Source organism: Spinacia oleracea, chromosome 3, assembly GCF_020520425.1.
Source record: "Spinacia oleracea cultivar Varoflay chromosome 3, BTI_SOV_V1, whole genome shotgun sequence".
In the NCBI taxonomy this organism is placed as follows: Eukaryota; Viridiplantae; Streptophyta; class Magnoliopsida; order Caryophyllales; family Amaranthaceae; genus Spinacia; species Spinacia oleracea.
Window position 1 is genome coordinate 76,125,485 of NC_079489.1, and position 19,044 is coordinate 76,144,528.

The window sequence follows — 19,044 nt, forward strand, 5'->3', positions numbered from 1 at the left end:
GGATTTGTATATAAAAATGTTTAGTGGTTGGTGTTTTACAACTAATAATAGCAACTGTAAGGGTGGTAGGGTAATGGTGGCTTGGAACCCTAATGCTTTCACTGTGTCTGTGTTGGGGATGTCTAGCCAAATGATACATTGCCTGGTCTGTCCTAGAAATATTCATAAAGAGTTTTTTTGTACCTTTGTCTATGCTTTCAATCACAATAATGAAAGGGTGGCATTGTGGAGGGATCTGTGTGGGATTGGTGGGAGCATGAGTAAGCCCTGGGTGGTGATGGGTGATTTTAACTGTGTTTTGAATGTGGAGGAGAGGATTGGTTCACCTGTTAGGCATCAATCTATGGTGGACTTTAGGAACTGTGTTACCTGTTGTGGGTTAGAGGATGTGAAGTAAGCTGGTCATTTCTTCACATGGAATAACAAGCAAGAGGGTAACAATAGGGTATTTTCCAAAATTGATAGGGTCATGGCTAATGATCTGTGGATGCAGCTCTTCCTTAGTGCAGAAGCTGGTTTTCTCTCTGAGGGTTTGTTTGATCATTTTCCTATGGTGTTATCTGTGTATCCATGTAATAACACTGCAAGGAAACCTTTTAGATACTTTGACATGTGGAAGCATGCTGATGGCTACACTGAGTTGGTTAAATCTAATTGGCATAAGCCTGATGTGGGTACTTCAATGTATCAGGTGGTAATGAAGATAAGAAGAATGAAGGGGGTGTTCAAGCAATTGAACAAAGATGGATTCTATGATATCCAAGCAGCTAATTTGAAAGCATTGCATGAACTGGCTCAGTGCCAGAGAGAGTTGCATATGAATCCAAATGATAGTGATATTGTTGATAAGGAAACTGCAGCTGCAAATCAATACAGGATTGTGCATTCTGTGTACCTATCTTTTTTGAGACAAAAATCTAAAGAGGCATGGGCCAAGGGGGGTGATGAGAATAGTGCTATCTTCCACAAGAGTATTAGGGCTAGAGTTCTTCAAAATTCTGTTTATGCCATTCATGACATGGAGGGGAACTGGGTGTGTGATGAGCAGTCCGTGGCTAATGCCTTCTTGCAGTACTATCAGAAACTCTTGGGGTCCAATACAGCTCATAGAAGCTGCATTATGCCTGAGATTGTTGCTGCTGGACCTATTTTGAATACTGTACAAGGTCAATGTTTGACTACACAAGTCACTGGTGATGAGGTGAAGGCTGCTATGTTTGCCATTAATGGGGACAAAGCACCTGGACTGATGGTTTTGGGAGCCACTTCTTTAAGGAGAATTGGCACATTGTGGGTGGGGATAGATAAACTCTACAACCATTACCTTGATCCCAAAGACCAAGTGTCCTACTAGTGTTACTAAGTTCAGACCAATCTCATGCTGCAATGTAATTTATAAGTGCATAACTAAGATCTTGTGTGAAAGAATGAAGGTGGTTTTACCTGAGTTGATTGCTGAGAATCAGGGGGCTTTTTTCCATGGTAGATTCATAATGCATAATATCATGATTTGTCAAGAAATTGTGAGACAGTATGGTAGGAAGAATGCCTCTCCCAGTTGTTTAGTTAAGCTAGATATGTAGAAGGCTTATGACACCATTGAGTGGGATTTCCTGGAGGAAATGCTACTTGCTTTGGGGTTTCCTGTGCAATTTGTTGCTTGGATTTTGGTTTGTGTCACTACCCCCTAAATTCTCCTTGATGATCAATGGTACTTTACATGGTATTTTTGCTTCAAAAAGGGGTTTGAGACAAGGGGATCCCCTTTCACCCTTGCTGTTTGTGGTTTGCATGGAATACTTATCCAGAATCATGCTGAAATTGGGGCAGGAAAAAGGCTTTAGATATCACCCTAGATGCAAAGCTACTAAACTCACTCATCTGTGCTTTGCAAATGACTTGATTCTTTGCTGTAAAGGTGACTCTCAATCCATTCTCATGATGATTCAGAGTTTCAAAATCTTTTCTTATACTTCTGGTTTGAAAGCTAATCTGCAAAAGTCAGCCATTTATGCTGCTGGCATGAAGCAAGCTGATTTTACAAAGGTGGTGGAGATATCTGGGTTTACTGCAGGAAGCTTTCCTTTTAGGTATCTTGGGGTTCCAATCTATTTTAAAAGGATTACTAATGCTGACTGTGAGTGCCTAGTTGATAAAATTATGGCTAAGATTAAAATCTAGAGTTCTAGGAACTTATGTTTTGCTGGTAGAATTACTTTAATCAATTCTGTTTTGATGAGTGTGCATGCATACTGGGATCAGGTGTTTGTATTGCCAAAACACACTCTTAAAACTGTGGTGGCCATCTGCAGAGCTTTTCTGTGGCAAGGTTCCTATTTTAGCTCTAAACCTGGGTATATAGCATGGGACAAGGTGTGTACAGCAAAAAAAGAGGGTGGTCTAGGAATCAGGAATGTTCAGATTTTGAACATTGCAGCTTTGGGGAAGTATGTGTGGGCAATTGCTAGAAAGCAGGATATTATGTGGGTTAGATGGGTTAATGCTATCTATGTGAAAGAAGCAAATTGGTGAGGGTATCAGCCAAAGGCTGATAGTGGGTGGTATTGGAGGAAAATTTGTGCTGTCAAGGAGCAATTGAAGCAGTACTATGATGAGAATAGCTTTTCTCAAATGCCTAAGTATTATGTGAAGAAGGTATATCACCAAATGGTGGTGCACCACCAGAAACTTCCTTGGTGTTCTGCAGTATGGTGTAGAGCTGTAGTCCCTAAACATAGAGTCATTTGTTGGCTCATGGTCCATGGGAGATTACAGACAAGATCCAGGTTGCAAAAACTGGGGATATGTGACACCTCCATGTGTCTGATTTGTGACAGTCATGAGGAAACTCATCCTCATCTCTTTTTTGAATGTTGCTATAGCAAGGCTTGCCTGATGGAGATCAAGAAATGGCTTGGCATACCAAGACAAATTGTTCACTACATGGGTTTGATCAGATGGATTCAATGGAAGAGCAAGGGGAGCAAATTCCAGAAGAAGGTTCATTATACTGCAGTTAATGCTGTAGTGTATTCCATTTGGAAAGTCAGAAACGATGCACTCTGGAACAACAAGGTTCCTACTGTAATGCATACTTTCAATTTTATGAAACAAAGTGTTATAAGTAGAATTCAATGTATAGGGGTGCCTGATAGTGATACTGTACAGCAATGGTGGCAGGAGAAAATTGTGTAGTAAGGTTTTACTTGGTCGGTTTTCATGGCTGGTGCCATGTTTGGTTTTAGTCTTGCCTTGATTCAGTTGGCTAGGGTCCTTCCTAGAAGGTTCTTAGCTTTGTTTCTTGGCTGCTGTTTGTAAAGGGTGTTTAATAATCAATGAAATGATTGCTCTGATTTATCAAAAAAAAAAAAAAAAGATTTAATCAGGTCCAAGTCCAACAAGTTTGATTTTTGTTTATGGTATAGAAGTAATACGTACATATGTTGAATAAGGTATATGACTTATTGAAATATTTAGTTCGAATATTCCTATATGTATGGGTTGTTAATAATCGCAATACATAATAAACATTCCAATATAATGGATAATTTTGATTTTATTCCTATTATCCTATAAGAAGTATAAGAAAATAAAATTGATGTAGTTTGCTAATAAACATTTGTTCCTTAAGTTATTCATATATTGATGGTTAGTAAACTTTACCTGATGTAACCCAACTATACATGTTAAACCCGACTCATTTCAGATCGTTATTTAGTTCATATTCATATGTTCTTGTTTACTATTTTTTCCTTCTTTTTTTTGATAAACCACTTTTATTTTCACGATTGTTAGTAGAACTTCAACTATTAATATCTTAAATTATCAATTAGTAAAAATATTTAAAAAAATGGAAGCATATTTAGACAAATCCAACCCAATTCGTTTCAATCCAAATGGTTTGAACCAGAGGAAAACCTCGTTTACAACCTGAACGGTTTTAACCCGTAACTCGCTTAATCCGAACCATTTACAACCTGTAACCCGTTTAATTGGCATCATTTATAACCCATAGTCCATTTAATCCCGCTACTGATCTTAAATTCTTAACACTTTTAAAAGTTAGTTATTTCCTTTGTCGTCCCTTAATCAAGGCCTCAATATTAGTGTATATAAACTTATTAAAAATTGTGATTTTATAATTTGGAACCCGAATTCACCTGACGCCTAAAGCACAATCCTCTACCCATTTCATCACGCTACTGATTTATCCACATTGTATGAACCTAAACCAATAAAAACCTGAACCCATATAAATTTGAACCTGATGTAATCCAACTATACATGTTCAACCCGACCCATTTCAGATCCGATATTAAGTTTAAATATTATTTCATTTTTAATTGTGTTACACGTACCCATTTTGTTACCCGCTCCATTTCAAGTTTATTCTTTTAAAATCAGGTCAGATCAAATCCATAAATTATCAATTAGGCCCTATTAGATTTAATCCATGCTATCAATGTAGTTTGCCAATAAACATTTGTGCCTTAAGTTATTCATATATTGAATGTTATTAAACTTAACCTGATGTAACCCAACTATACATGTATAACCCGACCCATTTAAGATCCGATATTAAGTTCAAATATTATTCCATTTGTTATTATGTTACACATACCCATTTTGTTACCCGCCCCATCTCAAGTTTTTCTCTTGAAATCAGGTCAGATCAAATCCATAAATTTCAATTAGGCCCTTTTAGATTTAATCAGGTCCAAGTCCAGCAAGTTTGATTTTTGTTTATGGTATAGAAGTAATACGTATATATGTTGAACAAGGTATATGACTTATTGAAATATTTAGTTCGAATATTCCTATATGTATGGATTGTTAATAATCGCAATACATAATAAACATTCCAATATAATGGATAATTTTAATTGTATTCCTATTAGCCTATAAGAAGTATAAGAAAATAAAATTGATGTAGTTTGCTAATAAAATGTGTTCCTTAAGTTATTCATATATTGATGGTTAGTAAACTTTACCTGATGTAACCCAACTATACATGTTCAACCCGACTCATTTCAGATCGGATATTTAGTTAATATTCATATGTTCTTGTTTACTAATTTTTCCTTTTTTTTTTTTGATAAACAACTTTTATTTTAACGATTGTTAGTAGAACTTCAACTATTAATATCTTAAATTATAAATTAGTAAAAATATTTAAAAAAATGGTAGCATATTTAGACAAATCTAACAAAATGCAACGGAGTACATGACTATGTTCATCATAAAGTATTAATAATCACAAAAAAACAGAAAAAGTAGAGGTATATGTGAATATGATAGCTAGTGTAAAAATCAAATATTTGCATCTAAAAAATTTAAGAATTACGTAGTAAGGCTTCGTTCTATTGGACTTATTTTGACTGAACTTATATTATATGAACTTATCTGAACTTATCTAAATTGGGTTTGTTTGTCCCGAGGCAATGTCAAGCTCTAGAATCAAGGCCAACCCTCAGGCTGCATCAATGTATTTGAAAGTAGTTTTCAATGCTGAAATTGAAAAGGAGAAGAAGGGTGATCCTAACATTACCAAGTGGTTTTTGATCCCATACCATCAAGAGTAAGTGTTAGAGATTGATCGATATTTGGTAAATAGCTATGTTATTGTTATTTTCATGCATAAGGTTGCAATAACATTTATATATAATGCAGAAATCATTGGATTTTGTACGTGTTAGACCTACGTAGAGGTTGTGCGTATATTTTCGACTCTGCGATAGGTTCCAACCGAGAAAATAGTGCATGGGGAATCTTGTGTTTGTAAGTTACTTTCAATTCTTTTTAAGTTATTTCTTTTCGTGCCGAATCAGATTCATGAAGTTTTACTCAACTTCCAGGGCATACCAAGTGTACAAGTTTAATGATGGGATTTGTCCGAATAGAGCGACTATGCAGGGGTTGAAAGGCTTCCATGTAAAGGTATATCATGCTTACTAATTAGCTTTACTTTTTTTTTTGGGTAACTACTTGGATATATAATTTATGATTTATCTCCAAATCAGTGTGCTCAACAAGTCGGCGCCCACGAGTGTGGCTATTACGTTATGAAGTTCATGCATGAAATAGTCACGTTACACCATAACACTGATGAGCGGTTAGACAATGTTCGTTCTTTTACCATATGTTAGTTGAACTACTAATACTAGTACTTTTACGTAGTAGAATTCTTAATTTACAAGTAGCATTACTTATCATGTTACTTATTTCAGGCTTACACTCCAAGAAATGCGCCTTATACCGATGAGGAAATAGATGTGGTTCGTGAGCAATGGGCTAAGTTTTTTACAACCGAGTATTTATTTACTTAGGTTGTTTAGACACAAAGATGGAAGCGTTTATATCTTCATGGATTTGGTAAAGTTCTTTAATTTTTCCATAATTACAAGTCTGCTGGATTTGCTAATTTATTGCTTTGAATACTAATCTGCTGGTCTTGCTGCTGTTGCATGTGAATTCTGATCTGGTGGTCTTTAGAATTTCACTTCCATCTGTGTGTTTCTCCTCTGTTTGCTTCTGTTTAGAGCTAAAATGACATTTCCGCTCCCAACTTTGAACTAAAAAACCTAAGGACTCATTTGATTCTTATTACATGTCTAATATGCATAGTATTAACTTTCTAAAACTCATTCGAATCTATTTATGCACATTTAAGGCTCATTAGGTCGTTATAGGTCATGTTTAGAGCTAAAATGACATTTCCGCTCCCAACTTTGAACTAAAGAACCTAAGGACTCATTTGATTCTTATTACATGACTAATATACATAGTTTTAACTTTCTAAAACTCATTCGAATCTATTTATGCACATTTAAGGCTCATTAGGTCGTTATAGGTCATGTTTAGAGCTAAAATGACATTTCCGCTCCCAACTTTGAACTAAAGAACCTAAGGACTCATTTGATTCTTATTACATGACTAATATACATAGTTTTAACTTTCTAAAACTCATTCGAATCTATTTATGCACATTTAAGGCTCATTAGGTCGTTATAGGTCATGTTTAGAGCTAAAATGACATTTCCGCTCCCAACTTTGAACTAAAAAACCTAAGGACTCATTTGATTCTTATTACATGTCTAATATGCATAGTATTAACTTTCTAAAACTCATTCGAATCTATTTATGCACATTTAAGGCTCATTAGGTCGTTATAGGTCATGTTTAGAGCTAAAATGACATTTCCGCTCCCAACTTTGAACTAAAGAACCTAAGGACTCATTTGATTCTTATTACATGACTAATATACATAGTTTTAACTTTCTAAAACTCATTCGAATCTATTTATGCACATTTAAGGCTCATTAGGTCGTTATAGGTCATGTTTAGAGCTAAAATGACATTTCCGCTCCCAACTTTGAACTAAAGAACCTAAGGACTCATTTGATTCTTATTACATGACTAATATACATAGTTTTAACTTTCTAAAACTCATTCGAATCTATTTATGCACATTTAAGGCTCATTAGGTCGTTATAGGTCATGTTTAGAGCTAAAATGACATTTCCGCTCCCAACTTTGAACTAAAAAACCTAAGGACTCATTTGATTCTTATTACATGATTAATATGCATAGTTTTAACTTTCTAAAACTCATTCGAATCTATTTATGCACATTTAAGGCTCATTAGGTCGTTATAGGTCATGTTTAGAGCTAAAATGACATTTCCGCTCCCAACTTTGAACTAAAAAACCTAAGGACTCATTTGATTCTTATTACATGATTAATATGCATAGTTTTAACTTTCTAAGACTCATTCGAATCTATTTATGCACATTTAAGGCTCATTAGGTCGTTATAGGTCATGTTTAGAGTTAAAATGACATTTCCGCTCCCAACTTTGAACTAAAGAACCTAAGGACTCATTTGATTCTTATTACATGACTAATATACATAGTTTTAACTTTCTAAAACTCATTCGAATCTATTTATGCACATTTAAGGCTCATTAGGTCGTTATAGGTCATGTTTAGAGCTAAAATGACATTTCCGCTCCCAACTTTGAACTAAAGAACCTAAGGACTCATTTGATTCTTATTACATGATTAATATGCATAGTTTTAACTTTCTAAAACTCATTCGAATCTATTTATGCACATTTAAGGCTCATTAGGTTGTTATAGGTCATGTTTAGAGCTAAAATGACATTTCCGCTCCCAACTTTGAACTAAAAAACCTAAGGACTCATTTGATTCTTATTACATGTCTAATATGCATAGTTAAAACTTTCTAAAACTCATTCGAATCTATTTATGCACATTTAAGGCTCATTAGGTCGTTATAGGTCATGTTTAGAGCTAAAATGACATTTCCGCTCCCAACTTTGAACTAAAGAACCTAAGGACTCATTTGATTCTTATTACATGACTAATATACATAGTTTTAACTTTCTAAAACTCATTCGAATCTATTTATGCACATTTAAGGCTCATTAGGTCGTTATAGGTCATGTTTAGAGCTAAAATGACATTTCCGCTCCCAACTTTGAACTAAAGAACCTAAGGACTCATTTGATTCTTATTACATGACTAATATACATAGTTTTAACTTTCTAAAACTCATTCGAATCTATTTATGCACATTTAAGGCTCATTAGGTCGTTATAGGTCATGTTTAGAGCTAAAATGACATTTCCGCTCCCAACTTTGAACTAAAAAACCTAAGGACTCATTTGATTCTTATTACATGACTAATATACATAGTTTTAACTTTCTAAAACTCATTCGAATCTATTTATGCACATTTAAGGCTCATTAGGTCGTTATAGGTCATGTTTAGAGCTAAAATGACATTTCCGCTCCCAACTTTGAACTAAAGAACCTAAGGACTCATTTGATTCTTATTACATTACTAATATACATAGCTTTAACTTTCTAAAACTCATTCTAATCTACGTATGCACATTTAAGGCTCATTGGGTCGTTATAGGTCAACAACGTACTTAATTATCTCTATAGTCTGCAACTATATCTTTTAATTTTATGCTTCAATGGAATGTAAAGACAATATCGTGAGTGTAAACTTTGGTACTCATATATATTTTCCTTCCATGCAACTTGCAGGCTAGGGATCGAGTCGATTGGAAGAAAGTCAACACGACCTTACTTAAGGTTTGTAATGCATGATCTAAAGGGACCTAAGTGGCTGGATTAGAGACATTTGTTAGATTAGCTCTCTAGCCTTTTGTCTTTAGTTGTTAATATTAGTTGTAATTTGTTAGACTAGCTAGGTGTTTAAAAATTGTAAACATACGTACTATATATACGCTTTGCTCTGTTGGGTTAATATAAATGAAGTTAATGTAATGATTTATTTATCAAAGATAAGCAGATTCATACCTTTGCTATTTTGGTGTTGATTGGGTACAGGTTTCAATACTCAATGGAGTATATATCTAGTTGTGGTTATTGCCGCCTATTTTATATTTTAAAAGAATTTGGAAAAAAAAAAATTAATGTTGTTGAAGGGGGCTTTTAATGTACGCCTCAACAACATATGAACTTTTGGCGCAAAAATAAGGACCTGTTGAGGGGGGCATTTAAGAAGTGAGCCTCAACAGAGGAGGCTGTTGAGGCGGGCTTCTTAAATGCCCCCCTCAACAGGTCCTTATTTTCGCGCTTTCTGTAGAGGTTTTTGAGGCGGGCTTTTGAAAGCCCCCCACAACAGATCACCTGTTGAGGCGAACAAAGCCCGCCTCAACAGATCACTGAGCTGTTGAAGCTACGTCTGTCGCAGCGGGCCTTGTTCGCCTCAATAAACCCAAAATGCCCCCCTCAACAGGTATTTTTTCCACTAGTGGGTTAGTAAACTTTACCTGATGTAACCCAACTATACATGTTCAACCCGACTTATTTCAGATCGGATATTTAGTTCATATTCATATGTTCTTGTTTACTATTTTTTCCTTCTTTTTTTTTGATAAACCACTTTTATTTTAACGATTGTTAGTAGAACTTCAACTATTAATATCTTAAATTATAAATTAGTAAAAATATTTAAAGAAATGGTAGCATATTTAGACAAATCTAACAAAATGCAACGGAGTACATGACTATGTTCATCATAAAGTATTAATAATCACAAAAAAACAGAAAAGTAGAGGTATATGTGAATATGATAGCTAGTGTAAAAATCAAATATTTGCATCTAAAAAATTTAAGAATTACGTAGTAAGGCTTCGTTCTATTGGACTTATTTTGACTGAACTTATATTATATGAACTTATCTGAACTTAACTGAACTTATCTAAATTTATTTTATCTGGAAAAACTTATTTTGTCCGAAAAAACTTATTTTGTCTGAAATAAACTTATTTGTGTGTGAAAACGTCTGAAAAAAACTTATTTTTGATGAACTTATATTATCCGAACTTATATGAACTTAACTGAACTTATCTAAACTTATCTGAACTTAACTGAACTTATCTGAACTTATTTTGTCTGAAATAAGTCAAACCGAACGGAGCCTAAAGTACTGTAGTAGATTAGATTACACAAGTTTTTCTCATGTTTAAAGAAATTACATATTTTAATGGCGTTGATAATTATCGAATTTAGTTGCTAAATATACTACGTATAAAATAGTACAATCAATTACGACTATAATTATCTCATTTAGTTGCTAAATATAATACGTATAAAATAGTACAATCAATGACTTTTTATAGTTATATGTTAAAATATTATAGAGTACTATTGTAATTTTTTATACACTTCTTATTCATACTTGATTGATTTTCTAATTTATTTGGGCTCAGATTCTGTAATTACGAAATATAAATAAGTAGAATAGTCTTGAATTTTTATAAAAATCATACTACGTACTCTGTATAATGAATTAATTTTTTTTATAAAAGATAATCTTATATTGATTATATTCGTTACCAAATATAGATTATATAATTTAAAAATATATTCCTTATTTGAGGTAAATCTTACAATGAAATCTTTATTTTTTATTTTGAGGAAAAGAGAATCAAATCTTTTTTTGAGGTAAATGTTAACAAAATAATTATTGAATCAAATATTTCTTTTTTATATAATTTTTTTTTATATAAATGAGAGAGACCAATCAATGAGTGACATTTGTCATCACCACATTGATTTTAAATATAAAAATGATTCAAGTTTAAGATTCTTATCTTGTGTACTCTTACATAAATTACTCCCTCTAAGAAATTACTATGAAATACGGAGTACATATTATTAGTAACAATTATATGATGCTTGTTTATAATTCTTATTTTAAAAATATCTATAGATATTCGGTTCCATTCTATAAAGATGTGAGAATGTACAATAAAATTATATGTTAGTAATGTTGTCAATAATATTATTGTGTATTTTTTTTTTGAGGGGAAGGCTAAGCTATATCATTAATTTAGGGACAAAATGTCCGAGAGTACATAAGGTGCAACTTCCGTAGGGCAATGATTAACCCATACTTGTTCCACACCAAACGGCATCAGCTTAGCTAGGTGGTGGGCTACGACATTCCCACCCCTTTTAATATGAGACCAAAAACAAGAATTAAAAGAACAGCTTAAGGACAGTATATCTTCAAGGACACTATCAAAATCTGAGTAAAAGACCACTGCTTGGGAGATCCGATTTATCAATACTTCACAATCTGCTTCTATCATCACCTCGCCATATCCAAACCTCTTCGCCAGTTTTATCCCCATAATGAGAGCCTTTCCTTCGGCCACCTCCACAGGCCACCATGCTCGAACTCGCCGAGTTGCTGCAAAGAGTACCTTGCCCTCATTATCCCTCGCTACAGCCCCCATACCCACCCACCCCTCTGTTGTTAAATAAGCATCCACATTCACCTTAATCAGTCCACGCGGAGGCGCAGTCCACACACTCCCACTGCGTCGGTGAGCTGCTGGGGATCTTCTATAAATACTCTTCCCATACCTACCAAACTCCTCCACCAACCTATCAACTCGTGCCAACAGGACATTGTTTGGTGTTGATTTATTTTCAAACACTTTGAGATTTCGTTCTGTCCAGATTACCCAAGCAAGGTACACCGCTTTCTGCCTTTTCTTTGCCTCGATCGCCTTCCATCTCACCATCAGCTCAATCATCTCCTCTCCGTGCGAACTCATAAACTCTGCACACCCACTGTCCTCCCATAGCTCCTGTACTCTAATGCAATGGAAAAGAGCATGAGTGCTCGACTCGTCCGCATTCCCATACCATGGGCAGTCCGCCGCTTCTAGCATATGGCGGGACTTCAATAATAGTCTTGTGGGCAATGTATTTGTACACAATCTCTAGAAAAAATGGCGTACCTTAGGCGATGCCTCCATACCCCAAATTTCGGCCCAAGCAGTGTGTATAGCATCAAGGTTGCAGCCTTTACCAATCATGTAAGCTGTTTTTGTAGAGTATAACCCATTGTTCGAGTATGCCCAAGTGAGAATATCACTCGGTGCCCTCCAGCTTAAAGGAATCGTGAGGATGCACTTCTGGTCCCGCTCGTTAAAAATGCTTGAGATCAAATCTGTGTCCCACTCTAAGGTTGTTGTATCCATTAACTCGCACACATTGGTAATGCCCTCAACTTCGCTGGTGGTAATCATGCTACCTTCTCCATCCGCTACCCAAGGATCCGTCCATACATTCACCCTCGACCCCTTGCCAATGCGCCAGATGAGCCCCTCTTTGAGTAGGGCTTTTGAGCTCCACACACTACGCCACGAGTAACTTCCACCGTAACCCAAATAAGCATCGAGGAAGGTGGTATTAGGATAGTACTTTGCTTTCACAACCCTTTCTAGCAACGAGCCCTCCTTGTGGACTAGCCTCCACGCTTGTCGACCCAAGAGTGCGTCATTAAACACTGCCATGTCTTTGAAACCCATCCCCCCAACACATTTTGGGCTGCACATTGCGTCCCAACTCCTCCAGTGCACCTTTCTTTGCGATCCTGTTTGCCCCCAGAAAAAACGGGCCATGGCCGAACCAATATCATGTATCACAGAAGAGGGAAATTTGTATACCCCCATCAAATACGTTGGAATAGCTTGGATCACGGCTTTGAGTAAGATTTCCTTCCCTGCTCTTGACAGTAGCTTTTCCTTCCATCCTTGCAACTTTTTCCAAATTTTATCCTTTAGTGCGCTAAAAACAGCCTTTTTTTATCTCCCCGCCACGGTAGGGATCCCTAAATATTTAACATGTCTGTCGACTTGTCTCATATTAAGAATTCTCATTAACTCTTGTCTTGACTCAGTACTAACCCCTCTTCTAAAAGACACTTCCGACTTTTCATAATTAATTTTCTGTCCGGATGCTATTTCATAGATGTTGAGTATTTCAACTATAACCGCGCACTCCTGTCGGTTTGCTCTAACAAAAAGTAAACTGTCATCTGCAAACAAAAGATGAGAAATCTCCGGGCCCCTACGACTAGCCTTCGCCCTATGTAATTTACGTTCCTGTACTTTATTCTGTAACATATGAGAAAAAGCATCAGCAACCAAAATAAACAGATAGGGAGATAGAGGGTCTCCTTGTCGAAGCCCCCGAGAGGGGGAAACCTCCCCGCACACTTTCCCATTCATGATGAAAGAGTATGATACTGTCGATACACAATCCATGACCAAGTTGACCCATCGACCATCAAATCCCATAGTGAGGAGCAACTTCCTCAAAAAACCCCACTCTACCCTGTCATAGGCTTTACTCATCTCTAGCTTCAAAGCTATCGTCCCTTTCCTACTACTGCTCCTTTTCTTCATAGTATGAAACAACTCCAGGGCAATAAGCGCGTTATCAGTAATGAGCCAGCCAGGAACAAAAGCACTCTGGTTCTCAGTCACCACTGTAGGGAGAATAGATTTTAATCTGAGAACAAGAACCTTTGACACAAGTTTGTATAAGACATTGCACAAGCTTATCGGGCGGAATTCTGTCATTAACGTGGGCTCTTTCACCTTAGGAATCAGGGCTATATTTGTTTTATTCACAATGCTCGGGGATGTACGGCAGTACAAAATATCACAAACAAAATCCGTGACATCATTACCAACTACATGCCAAAATCTCTGATAAAAAAACAGCGTGCATACCGTCAGGGCCCGGTGCTTTACACGGATGCATTTGTTGTAGGGCCGCGAAAATCTCATCCTTCGAATACGGTTTCATAAACTCAGCATTCTGGGCATCCGAAATGGATCAGTGCATGTGCTTAATTACGTCCTTCATGTTCAAATTAGAAGGATTGGAGGAATTAAATAAGTTAGAATAGTAATGTGAGACAACATTTTCCATCTCCTCTTCCCCCCCTGCCACACGCCCTCCTCATCAAAAAGCCCAGAAATTGTGTTCCTCTTCTTGCGTTGGGACGCTTTGTGATGAAAGTAACTCGTGTTTCGATCCCCATCCCGAACTTCCAGAACTCTCGACCGTAAATACCAGTATGCTTCATGCTTGCAAAGCAAATCATCTAGCTCCTTCTCCAGCACCGAGCATTGCAAGCAGCTCTCCTCCGAAATACGGCGTTGTTGGGCCAATTTTAATGCCCTTTCAGTGTTCTCAATCTGCTTACCCAGGTCCTCGAATTTCTCTTGACTCCACGAGACCAAACTGTTTCCCACCGACCCTAACTTTTGGACCATGTCATGCCCCGCCGACTGATCCCATGCCTTCTTCAGGACCGCTTCACAAGATTCATCAAGCAACCATGCTATTTCAAATTTAAAACTTTTTCCTCTACCCCTCTTTCTCTTTTGTCGTTCCTTCATTCTGACCACTATTGGGGTATGATCCGATTTATATCGTAGCAGGTGTTCCACAGAAGCATTAGGGAACATACTGCACCAAGATGAGGACGCCAAAAAACGGTCCAGCCTCTCTCGAACTCTTGTTCTAGCCGTTGTGCCTCTTTCACAAGTCCACCATTGCCCTACATATCCAAGGTCCCTCAGCTCACAGTTATTGGCCACCTCCCTAAAGTGCTGAACTTCTCCTCTGTCCCGAACCGGCCCCCCCTCCTTTTCTTCATTCGACAGAAGCTCATTAAAGTCTCCACCGAACAGTATTGGCACTGTCACCCCTTCGCAAAGATGTTGGATCAGTCTCCACGTGCGGTGCTTATTACCCGCCTCTGGCCATCCGTATATTCCTACAAATCGCCACTTTTCCCTTCCTTTAGTAACATCACCACATATGTAGTTTTGGGAGAAAGAGACCAGCTCAAACTCCACCGAATCTTCTTTCCAGAAAATGCAAAGACCCCCTGCCCTACCACGACTCGAGACGCCAAAGGCGTTTGAGAACCCCAACCTGTATTTTAAGCCTTCTACTATGATCTTACTGACTTTGGTTTCTGAAATGAACACCAAGTCAGGGGCAACATGATTACTCCATCGCCGGAGTCGGCGAACTGACCAAGGGTTGCCCATCCCTCGGCAGTTCCAACTTAGAAGACTCATTGGGACTGGCGAGGTTGGTCGTGACCAACCACCGCCACACCAGGAGGCCCTGAGTTCGCATGGGAAGAAACCCTTGTCTTCTTTCCAACTCCTTCAATGCCTTCATCCATATCCATGCTCACAGCTTCTGCGTTCCTTTTCTGTGCCTTCACATACCCACCTACAGAATCCGAGCGTTGGATGAGTCGAGCAGCTCTCTTCCAATGTTTACCTGAGCTGTGCACCTTAGTTTCCGAGGTGCCCACTACAAATAGAGGCATCTCCGGGGCTTGCTTTAGCGAGCTGTTCGGCCTCTCTTCCTCAACTCGCCCACTATCATCCTCCACCCCTGCCCCTGACTCCAACAACTCCTCTAACACCCCTTTCTTCCCCACACTGGCCTTTTCCGCTACTATGACTACTTCTTCAGTAGTCTTCTCCCCCTTCACAACCGGTGCAGCAGCAGGTTTCGGTCGTGATGCATCATTCTCCTTCGTCACGAACAATTGCCTTCTAGCATTTGTGATTTGAGACAACTCCTCCAAGTTTCTTGCATGACCCTTCCTTGGGGAGGCTTGTAGGTGCAGCCCCCATCCAAGCTTCTTCTTTTTGTCCTCCTCTAATAAAGCAAGACAATCGCATTCTGAGTGGCCAATTATACCACAAGCAAAACAGAAATACGGCAATCTCTCGTACTTGTATTCCACTTTAACCTCCCGCCCCTTCTTGTCTTGGATCCATTGAAACCGACGAAGCGGCTTACTGATGTCCACCAACCTTCGAATACACCTGTAATGATCAATACCTAGCACATCATCTTCAATCTCCAGGAAATCCCCAATATCTTTCGTTAGGGCTTTAACGTAAGCATTCGAGTAACAGTTGAAAGACAACTTGAGAACCCTAATCCGGAAAGGCAAAAATTTCAGTTCTACGTCCTCTGGTTGTTCATCCCCTTCCACCTCCTTAAGCACAATTAGATGATTATCCCAACACCATGGTCCCCCTTCCAGTACTTTCTCCTTAACCCTCCAATGAAAAAATTGGAATGCATACAGATTAGGGCGAATTACCATAATTACCAGATTATGCGTCGGAGCCCAAACCTTTAACATTGTTCTCTTAAAGGCGTCGATGTTGTATGGGCGTTCCGTGCATACCCTACCAACTAAGAGTAGGGACAATTTTTCATTCGTTTCCTCACAGTCTATTCCTCCCAAGTCAATCAAACCCCCTTCATCATCTGCTAGTCGCAGAGAAGAGCATTGGAGTGCTAGGTCGTCGGCCATTGAACCGGAGCAGCGGCGTTCATAACGGAGTGGGCGCTTTTTTCCAAGGAGAGAAACCCTATCTTTCGAGGGAGTTTTTTTAATTAGTAGATTCAAAGAAGCTCATGTCCACATTATAAAACATAAATAAAATTCTTGCAAAAGCAAACAAAAATAAAGCTGAATTTTTTTAAATTACCCACTATAGATATTTATATCATTTATTACACTATTAAATTATTTAAAATATTTATGATAATCCTAAGTTTTTGAAAAATCCATCATTTTTTGTGGACCTACAATTGCCAAGTTGCACTAATATTATTGTGTATAAAGATATTGCATAAAATTGTTTTCCATAATAAAATATTCATGATATATTATTTAAGAAAAATGTACATGATAAGTACAATTTTATTAGGTAGTACTCCATATAATTAAGATATAGGGTGTCAATTTCCTACGTACGTAAAACATTGAATTTTTTTTTAAAATTACTTTTCCATATTGATAAGTCATTGTTACCATGAAATACAATGCATTCAATCTAGTATGACAATAATTTATCTATTAAATAATTTATGTGTAATATAATTTTCTGTATTAGAAAATGAGCAAATAAAAGAGAGAGGTATATTTGTCAGCACCATGTAGTCAGATTTTTAGTTTGAGGAAACTAACATACTTATTTATTTATTCATAATTATATGAACTTTAAGAATGGAATCTTGATAATTTACATTTATATGTAAATTTTTAAGATATTCAATATCAAAAGAATATTTACGATTTATAACAACCAACAATATATTTCAGGTGCATATTTTTCCATAAATACGACAAATAAATTTATACTTATGCACAATATTTGCAATATTGATATTTTGTTATAATCTATTTAGATACGACAAAATATTTGCGCAATATTTTAGATAATAAGTATTTCATTCAAATTTACTTGAACGTAAACAATTAGTGTGCAATACTTTTTGTTGTTTGATTTTATTAAACAGGCGCTATAAAAGAGAAAGTGTCTTAGTTGTTTGATTCTATTAAACAGGCGTTATGCCACTATTAATAAAAATAACCAACTTCTCTTTCAACCTTGTTCGGTTGTTCCTCGTGTTGTTTAATCTATTTAGATACGACAAACTATTTGCATAATAGTTTAGATAGCTCAAATTTACTTGAACGTAAATAATTAGTATGCAATACTTTTTGTTGTTTGATTCTATTAAACAAACGCTATTAAAAATAAATTGTGTCTTAGTTGTTTGATTGAATTAAACAGGCGTTATGCCGCTATTAATAAAAATAACCAACTTTTCTTTCAACCTTATTCGGTTGTTGCTCGTGTTGTTTAATGTTGAACAATAGAGCTCTTTTATGGATTATTGACATTGTTGGTATTGAATTACTTTTTTGTTTTTGATGTTATAGATCGATTTTCATTGGTTTTGGTGGTGGTCTTACATTGGGAAGAGTTTGGGAATTGTTTCTTTAAATTGTAGAGAATAATTTCATAAACCGTACTTTGAAAACATACTTCGTAATATGATATTGAACTATAAGCTAAAGCATATTTCGTAATATGATAATGAAATGAAATAATATATTCCGTATAATTGATTTGTTTGCCGAAAAATGTTTTTAGAATGTATATTATTAACAGAATCTTTAGGATTTGTAATCAAAATAAATAATACACTTCCTTAAATAAAATATTCTAATTCCCTTAAAAAAATTAATTTTTTTAATTAAAAAGAGAGGCGAATCAATGAGTGACATTTGTCATCACCACATTGATTTCCTCTCTTTTAGTATAACATATAGATAGATAGATTGGTCCAGTACTTATACGTCAATACCATAATGAGGAAATGGAGGTTGAATAATACCATTTTCAGCTAAATAATTATAACTGAACACGATAACGTTCATGTAAAGATTGAACAATACCAATTTAAGCTGGATGGATAGATTATGTGGCTGAAGCTCAATCTAAAGTGTATTTAAAAAAACATATTTTTTATTGTATATACTTTCTCTTTTCCTTAAATATTGTATCATGTTAATTTTACGCTTCTAACACATAACTTAACTTTGACTCTTAATTTCTCAAATTATACAGAAGTAAAATTGATATTTAGAAAGTTTAAATCTATACGAATTTATACATGATCACATATTTCTCAAGAATATATTACAAAAATGGTCAAAAGTACAATATGAATAGTGTAAAAGTTAAAATGATGCGATATTTGTGAAATGGAAAAAGTATAATGGTTTCCTTTCAATTTTTTGGTGTGTTTGGTACAATCATGGGAAAGAAACGGA

At 36.2% G+C, this 19,044-nt stretch overlaps 3 protein-coding genes across 3 annotated transcripts; 2 read left to right on the forward strand and 1 right to left on the reverse strand.

Moving 5' to 3' along the window:
• The first annotated feature begins 469 nt into the window (after positions 1–469).
• Positions 470–1,354, forward strand: LOC110801217 (uncharacterized). The gene has a single exon (XM_022006545.1). The coding sequence runs from the start codon at positions 470–472 to the stop codon at positions 1,352–1,354; it is 885 nt and encodes a 294-aa protein (XP_021862237.1).
• Positions 1,355–5,428: 4,074 nt separating this feature from the next.
• LOC110801223 (uncharacterized) lies at positions 5,429–9,486 on the forward strand. Its single transcript, XM_056838092.1, has 6 exons — positions 5,429–5,578; positions 5,671–5,778; positions 5,856–5,937; positions 6,021–6,122; positions 6,228–6,372; positions 9,078–9,486. The coding sequence occupies exons 1-5, from the start codon at positions 5,442–5,444 to the stop codon at positions 6,324–6,326; spliced, it is 528 nt and encodes a 175-aa protein (XP_056694070.1). The 5' UTR covers positions 5,429–5,441; the 3' UTR covers positions 6,327–6,372; positions 9,078–9,486.
• A 1,903-nt stretch (positions 9,487–11,389) lies between these two features.
• Positions 11,390–13,030, reverse strand: LOC110801216 (uncharacterized). Its single transcript, XM_022006544.2, has 2 exons — positions 12,314–13,030; positions 11,390–12,253 (listed from the first exon to the last, which is right to left on the reverse strand). The coding sequence occupies exons 1-2, from the start codon at positions 13,028–13,030 to the stop codon at positions 11,390–11,392; spliced, it is 1,581 nt and encodes a 526-aa protein (XP_021862236.2).
• Positions 13,031–19,044: the final 6,014 nt, after the last annotated feature.

Excerpts from the sequence above, each read along its gene's own strand:
- LOC110801217 (XM_022006545.1), top strand. The coding sequence starts at position 470 with ATGGCTAATGATCTGTGGATGCAGCTCTTCCTTAGTGCAGAAGCTGGT.
- LOC110801223 (XM_056838092.1), top strand. The coding sequence starts at position 5,442 with ATGTCAAGCTCTAGAATCAAGGCCAACCCTCAGGCTGCATCAATGTAT. Across the intron at positions 5,579-5,670 it reads TTGATCCCATACCATCAAGA|AAATCATTGGATTTTGTACG; the intron begins GTAAGTGTTAGA and ends TATATAATGCAG. Across the intron at positions 5,938-6,020 it reads TGAAAGGCTTCCATGTAAAG|TGTGCTCAACAAGTCGGCGC; the intron begins GTATATCATGCT and ends TCTCCAAATCAG.
- LOC110801216 (XM_022006544.2), bottom strand. The coding sequence starts at position 13,030 with ATGGGGGTATACAAATTTCCCTCTTCTGTGATACATGATATTGGTTCG. Across the intron at positions 12,254-12,313 it reads GTATGGAGGCATCGCCTAAG|TCCCGCCATATGCTAGAAGC; the intron begins GTACGCCATTTT and ends CTATTATTGAAG.